Raw genomic sequence first — 21,648 nt, forward strand, 5'->3', positions numbered from 1 at the left:
TTGTGTATATAGTTCACAGAATTCTGTAGTGTCTTTTACCATTAAATCAGAAGAGTAATCCTGTTCATACAAATTTCTAGAATAGGTAAGCTAAAACTTGGTTTTAGAGATTAAAAGAGGTGCATGGGACAGAAGAGGTGAATTGACTGAGAAGGTATACAAAAGCACCTTCTCGGTGCTCTTGATGAAATTGGCTGTCTTGGAATGGTGGTTATATAATACAAATGCTTGTTAGAATTCATCATACTGCATACTTAACATCTGTGCATTTTATTGTATGTAAGTTATGCCTCAATAAAGTTACTTTAAGGGTTGATGTATGAAAGTCAATGCATTTGTATGTCAGCATCACACAAAGTTTAAATTTAAAACGTGGCATTTAAAATGGAATCACAAAGTACAAAATACCTAGGAGAAAACAAAAACATGTTTGGGACTTAATGGGGAAGATTTTAAGACTCATATAATTCAAATTGTAAGAAGAAAATCTTGTGTTTATGGGAATATAGAATATCATAAAGATGCCTGTTTTCCTCCATTTATTTATAAATTCAGTCTCATTCCAATTAAAATCCCAGCAGGTGAAAGGGAATTTACTTTGTCAGATATCAAGACAGTATATTACTTTACTGGTTAAGACACAATCGGTATTTGCTTTAGATATAGATTAATGGAAGGAAACAGAAGAACACAGGAAGGCAAGTAGCATTATAAATTGTCAGGGAGGAGTTACAGTGAGCAATGCTGATATACTTAGATATCTATATTGAGGTGAGGGAGATCCATAACTCACATTATACATGAAGTAAGTTTCAAGTAAGCTAGGCATGGTGGTTCATAACTAATCTCATCTTCTCAAGAGGCTAAGATCAGAAACTTGAAGTTCCCAGGCCAATTCAGGCAATAAAGTTCCCATAGCTGGGTGTAATCGTGCCCACATGTCATCCTGGCTACAGTGGGAAGTTTTTAAAGTAGGTGGATTGCAGCTCAGGCATGGGCCTGGGTTAAAAGCACCTTATCTCAATAATGAATGCAAAAGGGGACTGGAGGAATATATTTGAGATGGAGCCTCTACCTTAACTATGAGTCCCTTAGTTCAAACTTCAGTACTGCCCCCCACATTAAAAACAAATGTTCTCAATAGATTAGAAAACTGAAAATGAAAACTAAAATGTTAGGTTTGAATTTTAAATCACAGCATGTGGATTATTAAGATGATACAAGTTTGTATATAAAATAATACTTAATGTAGTTGGCAAATCTGATCACATTAAGTGAAATACTAAGCTGGGCACTGGTGGTTTATATCTGTAATCCAAGCTACTTAAGAGGCTTAGATTTGAGGATCATGGTTTGAAGCCAGGCTGGGCAGGAAAGTCCATTAGATTCATCTCCAACTAACCACCAGAGAACCAGATGTAGAGCTGTGGATCAAAATGGTAGAACACTATCCTTGAGTGAAAAAGCTTAGGGATAGCACCCTGGCCCTGAGTTCAAGCCCCACAACTGGCACCTCCCCCCCCAAAAATATTGAGGTATTTATTTGTTGTTTTTTTTTTTAACATTTTTTTATTCTAAAGATACTATGCAGAGGGTTACAGTTACATGAGTGAGGTAATGAGTACACTTCCTCTTGAACATTGTTACCCCCTCCATTGTTTTCCCCCTACCATCCCCTCCCTCCCTCCCTTCCCCGAGGTTCTTTTTTTTTTTTTTTTTTGAGGCCATAAAAAGTCACTGTCTGACTGAAGATACACACAACATGTATATTTGACAGTGATTAGTATCCAGGACTGGTGGAGTAACTGCAAGCACGAGGTTCGGAGTTCAGACCCCAATACTAAAGAAAAAAGGAATTCCAGACTGAATAAATCGTTGCTATGAGTTAAGGAAAAGGATGGCGAATGTGAGCAGTGGTTCTTGGGAATAGAATCCTGAAAAGTTGCTAATAGTGAAAATACTCTTTTTTTCCTTTGTTACAGGATTATAAATATCACAACATCTTATATTGTACCCATCCTGTTTGCCAAAATTAGAGGAACTAGGTCATGTGAGGTGTTGATGTGTGGATAAAATAGGAGCTTATAGTTCTCTAGGGAGACTGACAGACAATTAGTACTGTCAGTAAAGTTGTATATGAGCTTTTAGTCTGTACTATTTCTGTCCTTTAATATAGTATATGTGGTAAAGTTTTGGCTTCCTTAACAATGTTTTTTGATGATCCATAGTGGAAAATAGTGACAAAAGCAGAATTAAAGTCTGTTTTTTATTATCTTCATTGATATATCCCAGGATCCACTACATTGACTTCATCCTTACTAATAGTTCTTTCATTTAGAGAAATAGAGTGCAACATATGGAGAAATGTCTCTGTGTGTGTACATTCAGTTGCAGTGTAAAATGTCTTTCTCACTATAGGGTTCTTTTGGTTAAGAAGTTTGAAAGTTTCTGCACCAGAACAGCTTTCATGGTGTTAAAAAAGAAAAAAAAACCCAACATACCAGACTATTCATGACTATTCATGTAAGAATGGTAAACTGGTAATCTAAGTAGTTATCAAGAGGAGAATGGACAGTGAGCTGTAATAAAGCCATACCTGGTATGCTATATGTCAACTGAAAGAGTGAAGTAAGAGTTCAGATTTATATATGTATTGGCATTAGTAGTTACAATGCTGAGGGATGAAAGCAATTGAAATGAATGGTATTAAATGCTCATATATTTGTAAAGTATACAAAACTATTATTTGGTATACTAGGAAGCAAAACTTAAGTGATCATAGTAAAAATCAGAAGCAAGCAGGTATGAAATAGGATTAGAAAGGTATGCACAGAACAATTACACTTACCATGCTGTGTTTCTTATATTTACTAAACACTTAAATGTTACCACTTGACAGCTGGATGGGAGGACAAAGATGTTCTGTTTAATTAGTGACTTCAGTTACATTTAATCACACATTTTAATCAATCTCCCTTCCCCTACCCTCCATCCCCAAACAATTTCAACAGGTTTCGTTGTTCTGTTTTCATACATTCAATTTACTTCAACTCTACTTGTCCCCATTTACTTACTAGCCTGAGACCCTCCTACTAATACCCTCCAGCTGAGCCTATTTCTCTTTCCTCACTCTCACCTCTTCTGTGGTTTTTATATATTTGGCGATGTTTTTCAAAATAATCCATCCTTTTTTTTCTTTTTCTCTTCTTTTTTCCTTCTCCTAATCCCTTAGACTCATGTTCTGTGCTTATCCATATATATATATATATATATATATAATTAAACAGGTAAATATAAATATATCTGTCATCAACATCCTTAGCCATGAATGTAATAAAAAAAACCACGCTATGTATCTATCTCACCCCAGTCAGATATATGTACATGTCCATGAAAAAATATTTTTTGAGCTCTAGGTTCTATATATGAATGAAAACATACGATATCTGGTGAAGCTTGTCTTGCTCAGTTTTGTAAGGTTCAATGAAAGGAGACCATTACGTGGTTCAGGCAGAAAAGAGTTTATTGTGGGGAGAGTATGCCGCCAGCCTGCACAAGATGTTGGGTGAGGGAGTGCAAGAGATGCAGTGGAAGGGAAAGGGGGAGAGGAGGGGCAAAGGAAGGAAAGGGAATGGCTACAAGGGCGGACTCAGTGTCTGGAGCACCTCCCACTGCCCCCAGGGTGGGCCTGTTACCTGGGTCAGCCTAAAAATTGGATGTCCTATCTTTGTACAAATAACATTTTATTTCTGGCTGTATAATATTCCACAGTAAGTGTATGCTACATCATTTTTATTCATCTGCTAGTTACTTTGGCTGATAATAAAAATAAACAGGTATGAAGTACCTTTCTGAAATATCAGTTTTCCTCTCAAGTATGTTCTCAGTAGAAGTATGGCAGGATTATAAGGAAGGTCTGTTTTTAGTTTTTTCAGAGAACTTCCATACTGCTTTCCATAGCTGTTGGACTAGTTTACATTCTCCTTCTCCCCTCTTCTCCTACTCTCCCCAGAATCTCTGTCAGCATTTGTTAATTTTTGATGGATGCCATTCCAGCTGAGGTGAGATAGAATCTTGGTGTGGTTTTGATTTTTATGGCTAAAGGTGTTGAACATTTCTTCATGTTTCTATTAGCTATTTATATTCTGAGAACTGTGTTCAGTTTGCAATATTGATTAGTTGGATTATTACTGTTTAATTTTTTTGAACTCTTATCTTTTGAATGGCATGAAGATTTTCCTCCCATTCCACAGCTTGTCTCTTGGTTCTGATGATACTCCTTTTTTTTGTGCTGGTCCTGGGGCTTGAACTCAGGGCCTGGGTACTCTTCATAAGAATTTCACTGATTCCCTGATAGCATTGGCTTTAAACTTCCATTCTCAGATCTCAGTTTCCTGAATTGAATAGCTAGGATTTCAGGTGTTAGCCACTGGCACCTGGCACTATTGATTTATTGATGCATGCTAAATACACACTCTACCCTTAAAACTATAAATACTGCCAACCTCCCTCCCCTCCTGCCTCTCCCTGCCCCTCCCATCTTCTACCTCTCTCTCCCCTCCTCCCTCTCCCCTTCTATTTTTCTCCCTTCCTCCTCTTCTCTTCCCCTTCCCTCCCCTTCTCCTTCTTTTCTCTATTTATTGATCTGTATTGGGACTTGAACTAAGTACCTCATGCTCTCACTTAACTTTTTCATTCAGTGCCATTTGAACCATGCCTCAAGTCTAGCCTTTTTCCTGTTCAATTGGAGTTAAAAGTCTACTGGATTTATCTGCCCTGGTTGGCTTTGAACGGTTGTCTTCACATATCATCCTCCTGAGTAGCTAGGATCATAGGCAGGAGCCACCAGTGCCTGGCAATTTTAGTTTTTGAAAATAGCATTCCATTTTCAACAAAAACCAAGATGCCTGGAGGAATAAGTTAATCAGTAAGATTGTGTGAGCTGCACAAGTTTTATTTATTTTGAGTCCAAAATAAATGAAACGTCACATGTTCCTAATGAGGACATTGGTTCTCACAAATGTGTTAGTTCTCCACAAATTAATATAAATTTATTGCACATCCAGTCAAACTCCTGTAGGGTTGTGTGTGTGTAATTTAACAAAAGAAAATACTAGGAGAGGTGCTCAGCTTGGGAAATATCAAGAGAACATTCGTAATTAAAACTGTGATATTGTTGTTAAGTACAAACATATGAATGTGAACAGGAGAGAAAGCTCACACACTAAGATCTTTGTTTAATAGGGATTCAGTATATGACAGAAGTAGCATTAAGGATTATTAAAACAAACTTTAATAAACTGCTGATAAAATAAGCTAAACCACCATCTTATCCTGTAAAAGCAAATTTCTGATATATTAGAAACCTACATATAAAAAATAAGAATAGACGGAATTCTCTTTGGTTTGTCAATCTAATACCTGCTCCATATCGTTTTGAGGGTCCTGTAATCACGTACACTAAATGTTCTAGGTTAGGAGGCAGAATGAGATGCCTTTAAAAAGAAGCAGTTTTGTTACAAAATATTTTAAATTGAAATATGTTTGTACATTCTAGAAGACAACATTACAAAATGAAACAACCATTTGGAGAGGTTTTTTGTAATACACATACAGTCAACACATTTATGTCAGAGTAAGAATAAGAGGGACGTACAGCACAATTGAAGACTGTACAGAATATAAGCTCTAGTTGTATACAGCATCAAAGAACACTATTTGTCCGATTGTTATAGAATTATTAATAACTTGAAGACTTCATTTACTAGAAATCCAGGATAATCCAACTTAATTGAAACTTTCCAATGAGTAATCTTAGAATCCCAATTTTAGTAAGATACCATTTCGCAAGTTTTCTTACTTAGCTATAAAGTTAAAGACTTTGTGCTTTTAAAACCTGCATCCAATAAATACCACTTAATTGCTGGAGTTAGAACTAATTGGCATCTAAACTTAGTTTCCAGTACTTTCAAATGTTGAAAAAAAGCTATTAAAGAGTTTGCTTTCAGACTATTGAAGGAAACATGTATGTTCCCCAAATGACTCATTTGTATTTTGATAACAAATTGTTTATAAATCTAGGATTTTTAATTCCATGTGTTAATTAGGAACCTGTTGCCATCTCTTTTTTTTTTGTCAATCTATACTCAGTTTTCATTTCAGATTCTGACTAAATGTAATACTTGTTATTTAAAATAAATGTTCAACTATCTGAAATGCATTATCAGCATTACTGACAAATACTATTTTGTGAAATTTAAAAATTGTCCAGATAATTAGATATTAGGTGACCATGATTCTCCAGATAGGAAAGGTTAAGGGAGGTAACTGTTAACCCAGTTCCACATTAATCATTACTGATGTGGTAAGACATGGGACACTGAAATCACATGGCTGTACCAGGTCATGTGGTCATTCAGAGGACCTAAAATGGGTGATGTTTTTATTTCTGTTAAAAAGATTTTATAGAATTTTTAGATCTCGAAGAATGTATCTGGGCTCCTGAGAAACATATCTTTTAAGAAAAGTGTAACAGATAAGCTACTCACAATTCTTCCTGGTACTGACCATCTCTTGTTTTTGCTCATTGTACAGAAGTTTAAATTTTATCCATGTTTAGGCTAAAATTTTGTGAATGGAATAATTCAATAAAAAATAGTTACTTTTAAATGGATACTTAGAAAGATTTTCACACAAGGATATATATGTATATATATATATATACGTATATATGTATGTGTATATATATTATTATATATATACACACACACACACACATACACACAGCAGACTGGGACAGTTCTCAGGAAGCAAGCTTGGAGGTTGTCTCCTCTGCTTGTTCTCAGGATATGTTTGTTTTTGTCTAGCTTGATAAATACTCTGCTGAATCTACTGTATTTCATTTCAGCCTCTTGACTGTGTCCATTCCATAGTCAAGATACTTACGTAACAGTATGTATAACTCAACATACTTACATAACAGTATGTATAAAACTAACACTGTAGTCTTTATCTTTCAAGTCCGCTGTTCCATGTTTCACATAGTGGTCAGTATACAGCAGGTAGCTGCATTGGATACTTTAGGAAGTTTCCTTTTTCCTAAGATACCCACATCTAATTAGTCAATAACATGTGAACTGTCTCTGAACAAGCTGAATTACCCTGTCATGATCATTAACTCTGTCTTCAGGTTTGTAATCAGAACTGGGCTAAATGTCCCCTTCTTTACAACCACTATGTTTCCCATACTACATATTCTGGTGGTAAGCTAAGTATTTTTGTAGCTGCTTGAAATTTTCCTGTCTTTAGAAAATAGGCTGAATTTTGCCTGTATGCTGTCTCTCCATTCTGACTTCAGTCCTGCTGTGATTTATTTCTGTGTTACCTCTCCCTTCCAAAGGTTAAATTAATCATGTTCTCTACTAGGATAAGACTGTCACATGGCATTATATAGCTGGCTTCTTTAGCACATTCTTGGTGGTACAGAGTAGAAATTTAGCAGAGGCCAAAGGTATCCAGTATAATTTTGCTGCCTGTTAGTCCCTAGCTTCTAGTTGGCAGATTATAATGTGTTTGATGGTGTTTTGTATATTTACTTTATTTTGCTCAGTTGAAGCTTTGTATACTATCATGCTTATTTAGGTGTTTTATTTCAGAGGCCACCATTGAAGACAGTTTAATGGGGTTCCTGACAGGTTCTAGTTGTTCCTATTAATTGCCTTACAATTCTCTTAACTGAGCAAATGTCACTTTCCCATCATTTGTGCTGCATTACTAAAAAAAGTTGCATAACCCTGTCCATTCATTTTACATTTTTGGTGTCTAAACTTGCAGGGCTCTCATGTTGACAGGGATATTTGAGAAGGACTTCATATGTCACTTAATGGGGGTCTGTGGTCAAATTCTGAAACTTGGTATACTGTGGTATTGCTTCTCTTAGGAGACTTTTGGGGGGGGGGTCTCCTGAATTGAGCTTCAGAACACAGTGTTTTTGTTTTTGTTTCTGTTTTTGTACCCCTTTCTTAAAGAAGTGACTGTGATTATTATTTAGATCGTGATAATTATGCTAAAGCCTTAGTATATTCAATTGGAATACCAATTTTAAGAATGATCTTTTTAGGGCTGGGAAGGTAGCTCAGTGGTAGAGTGCTTGCCTTGTATGCATGAGGCCGTAGGTTCGATTCCTCAATACCACATAAGCAGAAAAAGCTGGAAGTGGTGCTGTGGCTCAAGTGGTCGGACACTAGTCTTGAGCTGAAGAGCAAGAGGTCCGGCCCCGTGACTGACCAAGAAAAAAAAAAGATCTTTTTAGGATCCAAAGAATTTTGTATTAAGATTATGCTTAATATTTCATTTTTAGTAAGTTTATAGCTCTATTAAAGCAACCATACTGTTATTGCCTCAAATAAGTATCAGATACCATTTGTGCTGTCAGATTTTGTCCTGAAAACAAAACTCAGTTTTTTGTTAACTAGAAAAGGCCCAGTTATAGCAATTTTATAAAAGAGGACAAAGGAATACACTAAGAGATCATTAGTATCAGTTGATTTGCAGGAGTTCTTTGTGTATTTTAGTCAGTAGTCCTTTGTCAGATGTATGCATTATATTTTTTCCCCAGTCTGTTCTTTGCCTTACCATTTTTCAGTTGTGTCTTTTAATAAACATTTTTCATTTTGATGATTTATGTAGATTTGCTTCATGGCTAGAGCTTTATGTTTTAAATTCATGAAAATATTCTGTATATCTCTCCAACAGCTTAAGATTTCGATTTTCCCATTCAGAATCATATGAGATAGTAATATGGTATGAGGTTTATTATTTATTTTCCATATTATTGGAAAGTAGACTGACGATGCCTTAGTGGAAAATGAGATGACTGTGTCTATGTGGTTCTATTTCTAGACTTACTTTTCTTTTCATAGATACAGTCAAGACACTCCCAAGAACCTTAATCTTCTTAGCTCCTCTGCTGAAGAATTTGTCCTTAGTATGAGGGGCTTGTTAGGAATCTTTCCTTTCCCCAGACTTGATAGTAGCCCTACAAGGATTTACAATCCACCTAGGAAAACACAGTCTCCCTAATAGTCATGAGGAAAGAAGCCTGACAATCATATCTCTCAAGGATCCAGGTGGGGCACATTTCCTACATAGGTACTAATGGTGGCACTATTGCCCCTGTCAGTGAATCAAGGCCAACATTCTGTCCTAGACTCTAGCACAAGGGATAAGTACTGTGTTTCAGATGTGACAGTAGGTTCTGTTCCTATAAGTATTTTTTTCTTATGTCTCTTTTGTACTCTTAGTTGTGAACCTGCTTATTTCTTTCATAATTTTCTTTAGAGACAGTCTTGCTCTGTGACCCAGGCTGTTTTCTGAAACTTGAAATTCTGCTTCACTGTCCTGAATCCTGAGTTTATAGGTATATGCCATTACACCTTGCTATTAGTAAGTCTTGGTATTATAAGGTTATGTAGGTCTTCTAATTTCCTTCTATTTTTCAAGATTGACTTAATTATTCTAGACTTTTTTGTGTCTGAATTTTAGCATTGTCTTACTGATTTTTTTCTTTTGGTTAAGACAGGGTTTCTTTATGAACTCATACTTATTCCTTTTCAGGACCCCCCCTTCCACTGAACCAGAATTACCATACCTTGCTCAGTTTCACAAATACAGTGCATTTGTTAGAATTTTGATAAGCACAAATAGAGAAGAATATACACTTAAATGGGCCCAATTGACATTTAATCCTGGGTATTATGAATTTTTCCCACAGAATTTGTGCTTCCATTTGGGTACTTTAGTTTGGTGTTCACGTTCACTGCCTATTTCTGTGATACTAAAACTAATGACATCTATATGGTACTGTATTTTTCGTTTCTAACATTTCCTTGTGATATTTTTATGGCTTTAATGTTTATTATGAAATTCTCTTAATTCATTATGCATGCTATCTGTCTCTGCCATCTTGTCCTTTAGTATTTTTAGTATAGTTATTTTAAAGTCTGATTAATCCAACATCTAGACCCTCTTTGATTGGAATTATCTTTGATCTTTGACTATTTACTACTAGTGATATCTTCTGATTTTTTGATTGAATGCTTACATTTGTATAAACGGTAGAGCTTGAAGTGAATACTTTTAGAAAGTAGCCCATTTTTTAATATTAATTTGATAGAATGTGGGGCTAAGTAACAGTGTAGTTGACCTAATTCTGGACTTTCTTGGAACATTTATTTGATTTAGTTAAAGTGTCTTGAGAATCAGAGCAAAACTTGTCCTTTCTCCTGCTCCTGTACCCCCCTCTTTTTGGTCACCAGCTTTCTGAACCATGGGAGATTTTTCTGTAGCCCAGCTATCAGTACTAGGTCATTGCCAAGTCATTTTGCTCTCTAATCCTGCCTAAGGTTTTTGTGATAAATGAGGTATCTTTCTGATACTGATACTTGCCCAAGGTTTCTGCAGTTCTGTTCTTCCCCAGTCTTGACAGTTTAACATACAGGGATATCTGAGTGGAAATTTTTCTTTTATTTCTACTATCCAACCTCTCAGCATTTTTCAACTGAAATGTCTAGTCTCTTGGGTTGATTTCCCTCGCCTATACCCCATTTCTTCTCTTCAAAATGCAGATTCTTGCTGTGTGTTGGTGGCTCACACCTGTAATCCTAGCTGCTTATGAGGTTGAGGTCTGAGGATCATGGTTCAAAGCCTGTTCAGGAAAGTCCGTGAGATTATGATCTCCAATTAAAAAGCCAGAAGTGGAGCTATGTCTCAAGTGGTAGAGTGTTAGCTTTGAGCACCAAAGCTCAGTACTCAGGCCTCAGAACTGACATGCACACACAAAACCTCTCCATACAAAATGTAGTTTTCTTGCATTTTTTGGGAAAACTATTTTATTAATAATTTAATTAGTAATTAACTTAGTTTAGGGGATCTCCTTTGGGCTCCCCTTCCCCCCCATTCTAATAAATAGACTATAGGCATCCTTAGGACGTTCTGGGACCTTCATTAAACATAGCAGATTAAATATATGTATTTTCTTTCCCCTCATACCTTACCAAAATGAAGGCAAAGGAAAGAAAAGCCTCGGTTCTGGCGGGACTAAGAATGGATGGGGAATAGCAGTAGCAGAGAGGTTGCTCACAGTTCAGAGTGTTAGTGACAGAATATGTTGTCTGACATAGCACTGCTAGAAAGGTAAATGAAGGCAGAAGCTATCAGAGAAACAGAAAAAATAAAATTCTTAGGACTTCAGGATCCACCAAGTGTTCATAATAATAGATGAAAAAAGTGTTTCCTTTTCACAATTTGTTTAAATAGTAAAGTCATTTTCATGGATAATTTTAGGAAGTCTATGATGGAAGTAACAGTCTGAGCTTCTTGTTTTATCGTGTGCTTTTAGGAATATGTTGCAATCACATTTGATATTAAAGCTAGTGTTTAACCTTTCAATGTCTTTTCTAGGGTAGATTCACGAGGTGGTTTCAGTGTGGATTGCTGCTTTGGTTACGAGCATGTCGTCCATCTTGCCGTTCACCCCTCCAGTGGTGAAGAGGTTGCTGGGGTGGAAGAAATCAGCTGGTGGCTCTGGGGGAGCAGGTGGAGGAGAGCAGAATGGACAGGAAGAGAAGTGGTGTGAGAAAGCAGTGAAAAGTCTGGTGAAGAAGCTAAAGAAAACAGGACGATTAGATGAGCTTGAGAAAGCCATCACCACTCAAAATTGTAATACTAAATGTGTTACCATACCAAGGTAAGTGTGGCTAGACCTAAAGTTTGATGACTGTACTTTGGAAAATTACTCATAAGAACTTGAAGGAAAGTTAGTGAGTTTTTGTTACTTTCACAGCAACTGTGAGTGATAACTAAAATATGATTATGTTTATCCTGCCATACTAATTCTGTTTTACTAGTTCTTGTTTATTTTGCAAATCATTTTCTTGAGCAGTAAGGTTTGAGTAAAATGTAAGGTTTGTCTTCGTTGCTTAAATTTGTGTGTTGTTGGGGCTGGGAAGGTGGCTCAATGGTAGAGCGCTTGCCTTGCATGCATGAAGCCCTGGGTTCGATTCTTCAGCACTACATAAGCAGAAAAAAAAGCTGGAAGTGGCGCTGTGGTTCAAGTGGTAGAACACTAGCCTTGAGCTGAAGAGCTGAGGGACAGTGCCCAGGCCCAACATTTAGACCCCATGACCAACAGCAGCAGCAACAACAACAAATTGTGTGTTGTTTTAATTTCTGTGGTTGAGTGGTGTTTAAATAAAACATTCAGAATTCTTATTACCCACAAGTAGTGACTGGCCATTTTTCCTTGGTTAAAACTTCAGTTAGTAAGTAGTTTAAAATTTAATTTTTTTATTAGCATACATTAGTGATACAAGGGAGGTTTCATTGTGGTATTTCTATATACATTTGTAGTGTATCTTAATCAGCTTCACCCTTTTTCCCTTTTCCCCCCTTCTTAAGACAATTTCAGTAGATTTCATTGTTGTATTTTTATACAGGAGGCTGCTGATTTCTTACTGTATTTTACATGGTTTTTGCTTGAACAGCATTATTTCTAAGAACAGTATGTGCTTCTTAAATGTTATATGAAGTTATCAGAACTTCTTTAAAGACTGACCTTTTATATTGGAAGGATTTTTTTACTTAAGAGCTTGAAATTTTGAGTGCAAATTTAATCATTTGCAGATTAGTACCACTGTCAGAAGTGCTTTGACAATTGGTTTTAAAATAAGTTCAGTATTTTGTACATTACAAATTTGATTGTCAAATATGGAATTCCCTGAAACAATTGTTTGCAATGTCTTATGTATGCTAACATAAAGCATGTGAAACTGTTCTACTTGACTTATTTCCTGTGAGTTATGAGAAACACTCCTTATGCTTAGAGGTAATGGATTCCAGTTACACCAGACTATTTCCTCTTTTGTTGGGTAGACTGTATCTTTTTTTTTTTATTATTTTATTTGTATCTTTTAAAAATTAAAAAAAAAATTGTCAGTCATGGGGCTTGAACTCTGGGCTTGGGTGCTGTCCTTGTGCTCTTCAGCTCAAGGCGAATGCTCTACCGCTTGAGCCACAGCGCCACTTCCTGTTTTCTAGTGGTTTACTGGAGATAAGAGTCTCACGGACTTTCCTGCCTGGGCTGACTTTGAACTGTGATCCTCAGATCTCAGCCTCCTGAGTAGCTAGGATTACAGGCGTGAGCCACCAGTGCCCAGATTTTTATGTGTATCTTACATGCATCACTTTTCTTGGTTTATTCTTTTGTTTTACAAATGCTTATTGCATGCCTGTTATATGGAAAGCACTTGGGATACTGAGTTCCTGGGGGGAATATCCTTGGTGATACGTACAGTTTCTGTCCTCTAGGAAATAGTAGATAAGGTACACACTAAATAAGTGAACAAATGAATGTAATTTGTGATAGTAATGACTGCAGAGACAACAGTGCAGCTATATGATAGAGAATGCCTGAGGGACAAAGAAGCTACTTTGGCTTGGAGTTTTTGCTTCAGCTGAGTCTGAGGTGCAGTTGCTAGTCAACTGACTATCTTCTGGGCAGAGGAAAGAGGCAGTGTAAAGTCTGAAGTAGAAGTCACTTCTGTTGGGGAATATAAGAGGAAGAAGACTATAAAACTTAGAAGAACACTCATTTAGGGCATGATAAGGAGCTACTGGAATTTGAACATTGGTCTAAGTAAAATAGGAAGCAAATTAGACTTTTTTTCCTGGTCCTGGGGCTAAAACTTAGGGTCTGGGTGCTATCCCTGAGCCTCTCTGTGCTCAAGCTAGCACTCTACCACTTGATCCACAGTGCTACATCCAGCTTTTTCTGAGTAGTTTATTGGAAATAAGAGTCTCACAGGCTTTCCTGCTCTGGCTGGCTTCAAACCAGATCCTCAGATCTCATCCTCCTGAGTGCTAGGATGAAAGGTGTGAGCCATTGGTGCCTGGCTGCAAATGAGGATTTAAAAAAAATCAATTTTTAAGGATTAAAATGTGCATTTTACTATGACCCATTTGTTGGAGGCATATACTGGGGGAATAGTGAATGAGGGTGTGGGTGTGGGCGTGTGGGGTATATATATGTTTAGCGAGAATGAAGTCAGGGTTCTAGTCATTGGTTAGTCAACACATCAAAGAGAACACAGCCAAAAAGGAGCATGGTCTGTACCAAATCAGTCAAGGACCTGTTGCCATTTAGTGAGGTGTTTCATGGAGAAGCAGGTTGGAGCACTTCTAGTAATACAGCAGATAGTGGCTTTGACCTGATTGTTGGAAGTGATCCAAGGGTAGCTTTACAATGTGGAGGTTACTTCAGTTACATCTCTTTGCCTTTGTATTCATTCTTCTTACAGACTGTTATAGAGATTTGTCTTCATAATCTAGAGCTTTTTCATTATTATTTTTTTCTTTTTTATAAGAATAATGAAAATGAAGCAGTTCTTACCTTAGTTTTCACTAAAAGGTCTTTGAAGCTTGGTGGAGGGCTTATTTATGTAATTTAGCATGCTTTTTAAAAATATAGGTTTGAGTCAGGTGCTGATGGCTCATGCCTTTAATCCTATTTATGAGACCTAGATGTGAGGATCATAGTTCAAAGCCAGCCTGGGTAGGCTGGCTCTATCACTTGATCTGTGCTTAAGTATTAGCCTCAAGCACAAAAGCTCAAGGACAGTGCACACGCTCTAAGCCCCAGGACTAGCACAATAAAACAAACAAAAATAGTAGGTCAGGCTGGGAAGGTAGCTCAGTGGTAGAGTGCTTGCATCACATGCATGAGGCCCTAGGTTTGAATCCTGAGCGCCACATAAGCAGGAAAAAAACCAAACAAAACCAAAAGTGGCGCTATGGCTCCAGTGGTAGAGCTGTAGTCTTGAGCTGAAGAGACAGCACCCAGGCCCAGAATTCAGGCCCTATGACTGACAAAAAAAAAAAGAAAAAAAAAGTAGTAGGTTGTGTCTTGACAGTATAGTTTGATGTCATTTAAAAAATAACTTAAAAAACTGTTATTATAAAGTTGTTTACACAGGGATTACTGTTTCATAAATCAGGTAAATGAGTACATTTCTTTTTGGGCAGTGCCCAAAAAGTTGCCCCTTCCTTTTGCTCACTCCCAATGTTTTCCTTTTGTCTTTGCCCACAAGTTGTGTAGTTCATTTTTAGCATAGTGTCTACTTTGTACCACTGCTGCACTTTTTACCTTTCGTCCCTCCATTTCTGTGCTCCCTGTATTTTGCTCTCGCTCCCCAAGACAGATAAATGAACAATCTCTTGTTTCCATTTTCTGGAGCTCGTTTAGGTATATATTATATAATATGATCAGATAGACAGAGACACTTTTGTGTTCCTCCCCAAAGAGTATCCTCCTTTGGTTTCATTGTGTGTGAATGTCTAGAGTCCTGTATAATTTATCATGTCCCAGTGTATTTTATATCTAGCCTCTGCATATGAGAAAAACATGCACCATTTGTCTGAGCTTGACCTACCTTGCTTAACATGATTTGTTCTAGGTCCATACAAATGATATAATACTTTTCTTTCTAATGGCTGTATAAAATTCCATTCTTCTATTGTAGGGCATCTGGGCTGTTTCCATAACTTGGGTATTGTGAATAATGTAGCAGTGAACATAGGTGTGCAAGTGTCTTTATGATATCCTGGCTTGTGAGGTTTTGGGTAGATGCCCAAGTGTGATGTGGCTGGGTCATAGGGAAGATCTATCTTATGTTCCAGACTGCTGTTCAGAGTGGTTATACTTTCTCACCAACAGTGTAATAAGGTTCCTTTTTTTCTCACATTCCTGCCATCATTTTTGTTGTTCAAATTCATGATGTTGGCCAATCAAACTGGGATGAGATGGAATCTCAGAGTTGTTTTGATTTGCATTTCCTTTATGGCCAGGGATGTGGAGCATTTCCTTATGTTTCTTTGCCATTCTTACCTCTTCTTCGGGGAAGTCTTTTCTTGTCTCCTTTGCCTATTTAGTGACTGGTTTATTAGTTTGAAGAGGAGTTAATATCTTGAGCTCCTTGTATATTTTGGATATTTATTCTTTGTCAGATGTATTGCTGGTAAAGGATCTCCCAGTCTGTTGGCATTCTTTCTAATTTAGTAACTATGACTTTTGTTGATTAACGTTTCAATAGTAGAGAAAAATTATATGTCAAGTCATTTCTTAACTATTAAATCTTATTAAACGTGATAAATTTAGTCTGACTTCAGTGAACTCTTATTTATGTAGTATAAAAGAGCAAGTGGCTATGAAGAAGGTGAGTTAGGGATAAATTCATGCCATATATATTAATGTGAGCTCGTTTCACTTAAGAGTGCAAAGCAATGTAATATCTTAATAAAATACTCTTTAACAAACCTAGAAATACACATAAATTTACTTGATGAGGAAACATGCTAGAATTTTAATAATAACATGTGTTTATAGCTACACTATCTGGTTGGTTGATTTAGTAGTTTCCTTCGCTGTACTCTCAATGCCACTAATCTTCTAGGATGCTCTCCATTGAAGTTAGGCAGAAAGAGTCTGGGCTTTATGTCCTTCCCGCTCCCCTCACCTAATTATTCTTGCTGTCTGAAAGTTTGGAAGCTGTAGAGATATATATCAGTACTGCTTCCTTCCTACCATTGTAAACACAGACACAAAGGGCACAACTTAATTTCTTAAGCTGTGGTGTGCTAAATAATACAAAGTTTCATGCAACTTTTCCATCTCAATATGTGGTGTGTGTGTGTGTGTGTGTGAGTGTGTGTGTGTGTGCGCGCGCACATGTATGCTGTTTTCTGGGGTTTGAACTCAAGGTCTGTCCCTGAGCTTTTTTGCTCAAGGCTAATGTTCTACCATTTGAGTTATAGGCCACTTGTGGCTTTTTGGTGATTAATTGGAGTTAAGAGTCTCACAGACTTTCCTGCCTACACTGGCTTTGCACCTCAATCCTCAGATCTCAGTCCCCGAGTAGCTAGAATTACATATGAGAGCCACTGAAGCCTGGTCATATTTTACTATTTTATACCATTAATGTATTTAGGAAAGAGACTCAACCTAGCTAAAATAATAGTTACAGCTGTTTTCCTTTGTTCAGTATACTTGCTTGATCTGTTTTCAGCTTTACCTAGATTCATTCCAGCTTGTCCACACCATTCCTATGTGACTATAACTACATTTAGGAGGATCATAAGTTTTCAGGACAGCATTTAACTAAACTGTTTTTCTCTTTTTCCTTCCCATCTTGTAGTAGTATTTCCAGGCCTATATGGTCGCCATTGATAATGTTAAGTAAATGCACTTGCATTTAAGGTGCCTGAAAATAGTACTACAAGTGGACTTTACAAATATAACCTAATAGTAAAATATCAACTTATGATATCCTCCAATGTTATTTTCAATTTTTCTTGTGCTCATACCAAAATTAGCATGTCTCTTTTGCTGTTTTTTCTTCTCCCATCCTTCTCAAATACTTTCTCATTGATCTGTCTTTTGAGTATTGTTGTTTTTGTGCTATATCCAATCTACTATTAAATCTAGATAATAAGTTCTTAATTTCAGAAACTATACAGTTTTAAGTTTTTTAAAAAAATGTATGTTCCATATTTCTGTTGAAAATTTCCATCTCTTGTCTATTTTCCTGAATTTTTAAAAATATACTTCACATAAAATTTGCAAAGAAGATGGTCACTGAAAAGTAATATTTCATTAAGAGGATTTGATCTACCTATGTCAGAGATACTGAGAAAATTAATTTATTAAGGATCAGATTGTTTTGGGACTGAGTTATATTTTAATTCATTAATTAATGTAACACTGATACTTAGAGCTTATACCTCTTCTACAGACAAGGATTTTGATTGAAAACTTTGAGGGCTGCCACCCAGTACATCAAACAATGTAGGAAATATGCTTCCCCCTTTTCATAGTTTCAGTGGTCTTTTAGCCTCATTATTAAAATACTGAAGGGGATAGACTTTTGATTTTCATCAGTTCTACTGTGTTCCTTTTCTCAGTATGGTTTCTTTCCCAGGCCAGTCCTAATCCTTAGCCTGTACCTAGAATGTATAGATGATCCCAAAGGAGGAATTGGCAGTTATCAGTTCATCAGGAAAATGTTTCTTTGGATTTTAGTTTATCTAGATCTCATTACTTTGATAGCTGTCCATTATTTTTTGTCATTTTTTTCATCTTTTCCTTCTATTTGTTTGAAAAGCAGCATTGGCCAGTTGTGACCTCCTTAGATTTTACCTAGAAATAGAAGGTAACAGAATATTAAAGTGGAAGTTAAGAGACCCCCAAATCTTGCATCTTTTGTTTCTCTGGGTGTAACTTACTTCACTTAACATAATTTTTTTCCAGATCTTTCCATTTCTTTACAAATGATACAATATTGTTCTTTCTAATGGATGAGTAAAATCCATTATGTATAAATATGACATGTTCTTGATCCATTCATCCGTTAAGAGACATCTGGGCAGGTTCCATACCTTGATTATGGTGAACAGTACTGCAGTGAACATGGTTGTACTGATGGTTTTACTGTAGCCTGATTTGTAATTTTTAGATAAATACCAAAGAGTAGAATTGCTGGATTGTAGGGTGGTTCCATGTTTCATTTTTTGAGAGACTTCTGTACATGCTTGTATGAGTGTTTTGGGGTACCCTAATGGCCACATCCTAACCAGCATCGGTTATTGTTTGTTTTCTTGATAATGGCCATTCTAATTGGGCTGAGATGGAATTTCAAGGTTGAACATTTCTTCATGTGTTTATTGGCTATTTTTACTTCTTCTGAAAAGTAATTGAATTGGTTGTTGGTTCTTTGAGGATTTAATTTTTTAAGCTCTCTATATTCTGGACATTAGGCCATTGTCTGATGTATAGCTGGAAAAGATCTTCCATTCAGTAGGCTGTCTTTTAAGGAACTAGAAAGACATTCCATGCTCCTCGATTGGCAGAATTAATATTGTGAAACTGGCAGTACTGCCCAAAGCAATTTACAAATTCAGTGCAATACCTGTCAAAAACTCAACAATATAAACAACAAGATAAGTAATTCAGAAATTTATAGGGAACCACAAAAGGCCCTGAATCACAAAAACAATACTGAGCAGAAAAGATAGTGCTGGAGGTATAACAATACCCAACTTTAAACTTGGCTACAGTGCTGTAATAATGAAAACAGCTTGGTACTGGCACAAAAAACAGTTTGAATGACAAATGGAACAGAATAGAAGATCCAGAAAATAGACTCACAGGCCTATAGCCATCTAATATTTGATAAGGGAGCCAAAAACAGGCTGGTAGAAAGCCTCTTTGATAAATGGTACTGGGAAAACTTGATATCCATAGGCAGAAAACTGAAACTGGATTTTAATTTTTTTTTTTTTTTTGGTTGTGGGGCTTGAACTCTGGGCCTGGGTGCTGTCCCTCAGCTCTTCAGCTCAAGACTGGTACTCTACCACTTGAGAGTCCAGAGCCACTTCCGGTTTTCTGGTGGTTAATTGGAGATAAGTTTCATGAACTTTCCTGCCCAGGCTGGCCCAGATCTCAGCCTCCTGAGTAGCTAGGATTACAGGTGTGAGCCACAAGTGCCTGACTTCAAACTGGATTTTTATCTATAACCTTGCACCAGCATCAGTTCAAAATGCATCAGAGACCTTAATGTAAGACTTGAAACAACGAAACTATTACAGGAGTAGGAGAAACAATAGGACTCCTTGGCACAGGTAAGAAATTTCTGATTAAAGTCCAGAAGCACAGCAAGTCAAAGAAAGACTTGGGACTGCATCAACTAAAAAGTTTCTGTATAGCAAAGGACATAACCAATAAGTTTTTTTAAATAGATTTTATATGATGGTTCATGTTATTTTTATCAACAAGTATATCTATTAAGTTAGTTGGTCCACAATACCTAAACATTTTACATTTAACCTGACATTACCTAAAAATTTCACATTAAATACGTGAAAGCACTTTGTCAGCTTCAGAGTGGTATGTAAATTTGAATTGATATTTATTTTGTGGGATGCTAATTTTACAAAATAGTTACATTTAAAACATATTTCTTTTTCTTCTTTTTTGGTTGTGAGACCAGTACTCAAACTTAGTACCTAGTGCTTTGTTCATTGGCTGGTGCTCTACCAACTGAGCATACCTCCAACTCTAAAAATACTTTAAAACCAAATTCAAGTATTATGAAAATGTATGACTTAAATTGGACTCTCCCAGCAGCCTATTATTTACAGCCATTCTCATTTTACATTTGATATATAGTCCAGATTTTATACTTTATATTTAAAAGATTACATGTCATGTGTTTATTTTTTTAATTAGGATTTCTTTTTGTCAGGAGGTTTTTTTTTAAAGTAGCTATTCAAAGGGGTTCAGCTCAACAAGTAAGATGCCAGTTTTTCATTGTTCAAAACTGTAGGTATAAATAAATATAGAAAGTCGATATGCTGCAATATTAAACTAATTGTCTGAGCTGTTTTTAATATTTTGTTTTTTTAAATAAAATTTTCTATTTTTAGAAGGACTTGAAATATTCCAGCAAACATTTTTAGACTTGACATTTAAATATCTGCATTGGCACAGAATATTTTATGTTCACAGAAATACTTTGTTATTTTCAAAGGCAGGAGAAACATCTAGCAGGATCTCAGGAGGTATTTTTGACATACATGTGAAGGTAGAAATGAGAAATACTGGGAAAGTTTTTTCAGTTACCATCTGATCCTTCTGCTTCTAAGATTATACAAACCAAAGTCCCTGACAATAGTGACTAAAGGAAGAGCATTTGTAGAGTAGTATTTGTTACAAACATGAATGAAAAAGTATTGAAATGTACTGCATAGTGTTGTATAAAAAGGAGGACATCATGATCGAGAAGGGTTTATCCCAACAATGTAAAATTAGTTTCTAACTTTCAAAAATTGATCTATGTAATTAACTATTAACAGAGGGAAAATAATATGATCACTCAGTCAAAAGCCATTTGACAAAATTTATAATGTATTCATGAAAAACACTCCTAGTAGATGAGAAATGTAGAGGCTTTCTTGATCTGATTAAGAACATCTAGCATTTTGCTATTTCCTTATTTCAGCTGAAGAGACAGGATGACCCATTGTAACAATGAGATGTATAAAACATTATGTTGAAAATGAACTTACAACTTTGCAGAGGGGGGGGAGGTGCGGAGTGGGGGCGGGGGGTTGGATGGGTGGTAAGAGGGATGGTAGGGGAAAAACAAAGGCAGGGGTAACAGAGTAACAATGCTTGATAGGAAATGGACTCAATACCTTGCTCATGTAACTGAAACCCCTCTGTACAGTATCTTTACAATAAAGTAAATATTTAATGAAAAAAGAACATCTAAAAATACCAAATAGCTAAGACTAAACTTAGAACACCATGTTTTCCCTATGACCAGTTGCTATACATTAGGTCAATAGCCACTAGATCTTCTGTGTTCCTTTCATTATATTAGTAGAGGACCTAGCTATTACAGTGAATTAAGAAAATAAAACAGAAACATGGAGGTATAACTGAACAGATCAAAATGCCTTCCATTTGGGGGTGATATGATTTTTTATGTAGGAAATCCTGAGGAATCTATAAATAGACCCACTAGAGCAAATGACTAA

At 36.3% G+C, this 21,648-nt stretch overlaps 1 protein-coding gene across 5 annotated transcripts in view; it reads left to right on the plus strand.

Annotated features, from left to right (window-relative positions):
* Positions 1-21,648, plus strand: part of Smad2 (SMAD family member 2) — a 69,284-nt gene that overhangs the window by 11,738 nt on the left and 35,898 nt on the right. For all 5 annotated transcript variants that reach the window (XM_070029197.1, XM_070029195.1, XM_070029199.1 and 2 more), the window contains exon 2: positions 11,461-11,746. In XM_070029197.1, coding sequence (XP_069885298.1) covers positions 11,511-11,746 — 236 coding nt within the window. In that variant the 5' untranslated portion in view covers positions 11,461-11,510. The remainder of the gene's footprint in view (positions 1-11,460; positions 11,747-21,648) is intronic.

This window comes from Dipodomys merriami, unplaced genomic scaffold (genome assembly GCF_024711535.1).
Source record: "Dipodomys merriami isolate MVZ:Mamm:240054 unplaced genomic scaffold, mDipMer1.0.p SCAF_2, whole genome shotgun sequence".
NCBI lineage: Eukaryota > Metazoa > Chordata > Mammalia > Rodentia > Heteromyidae > Dipodomys > Dipodomys merriami.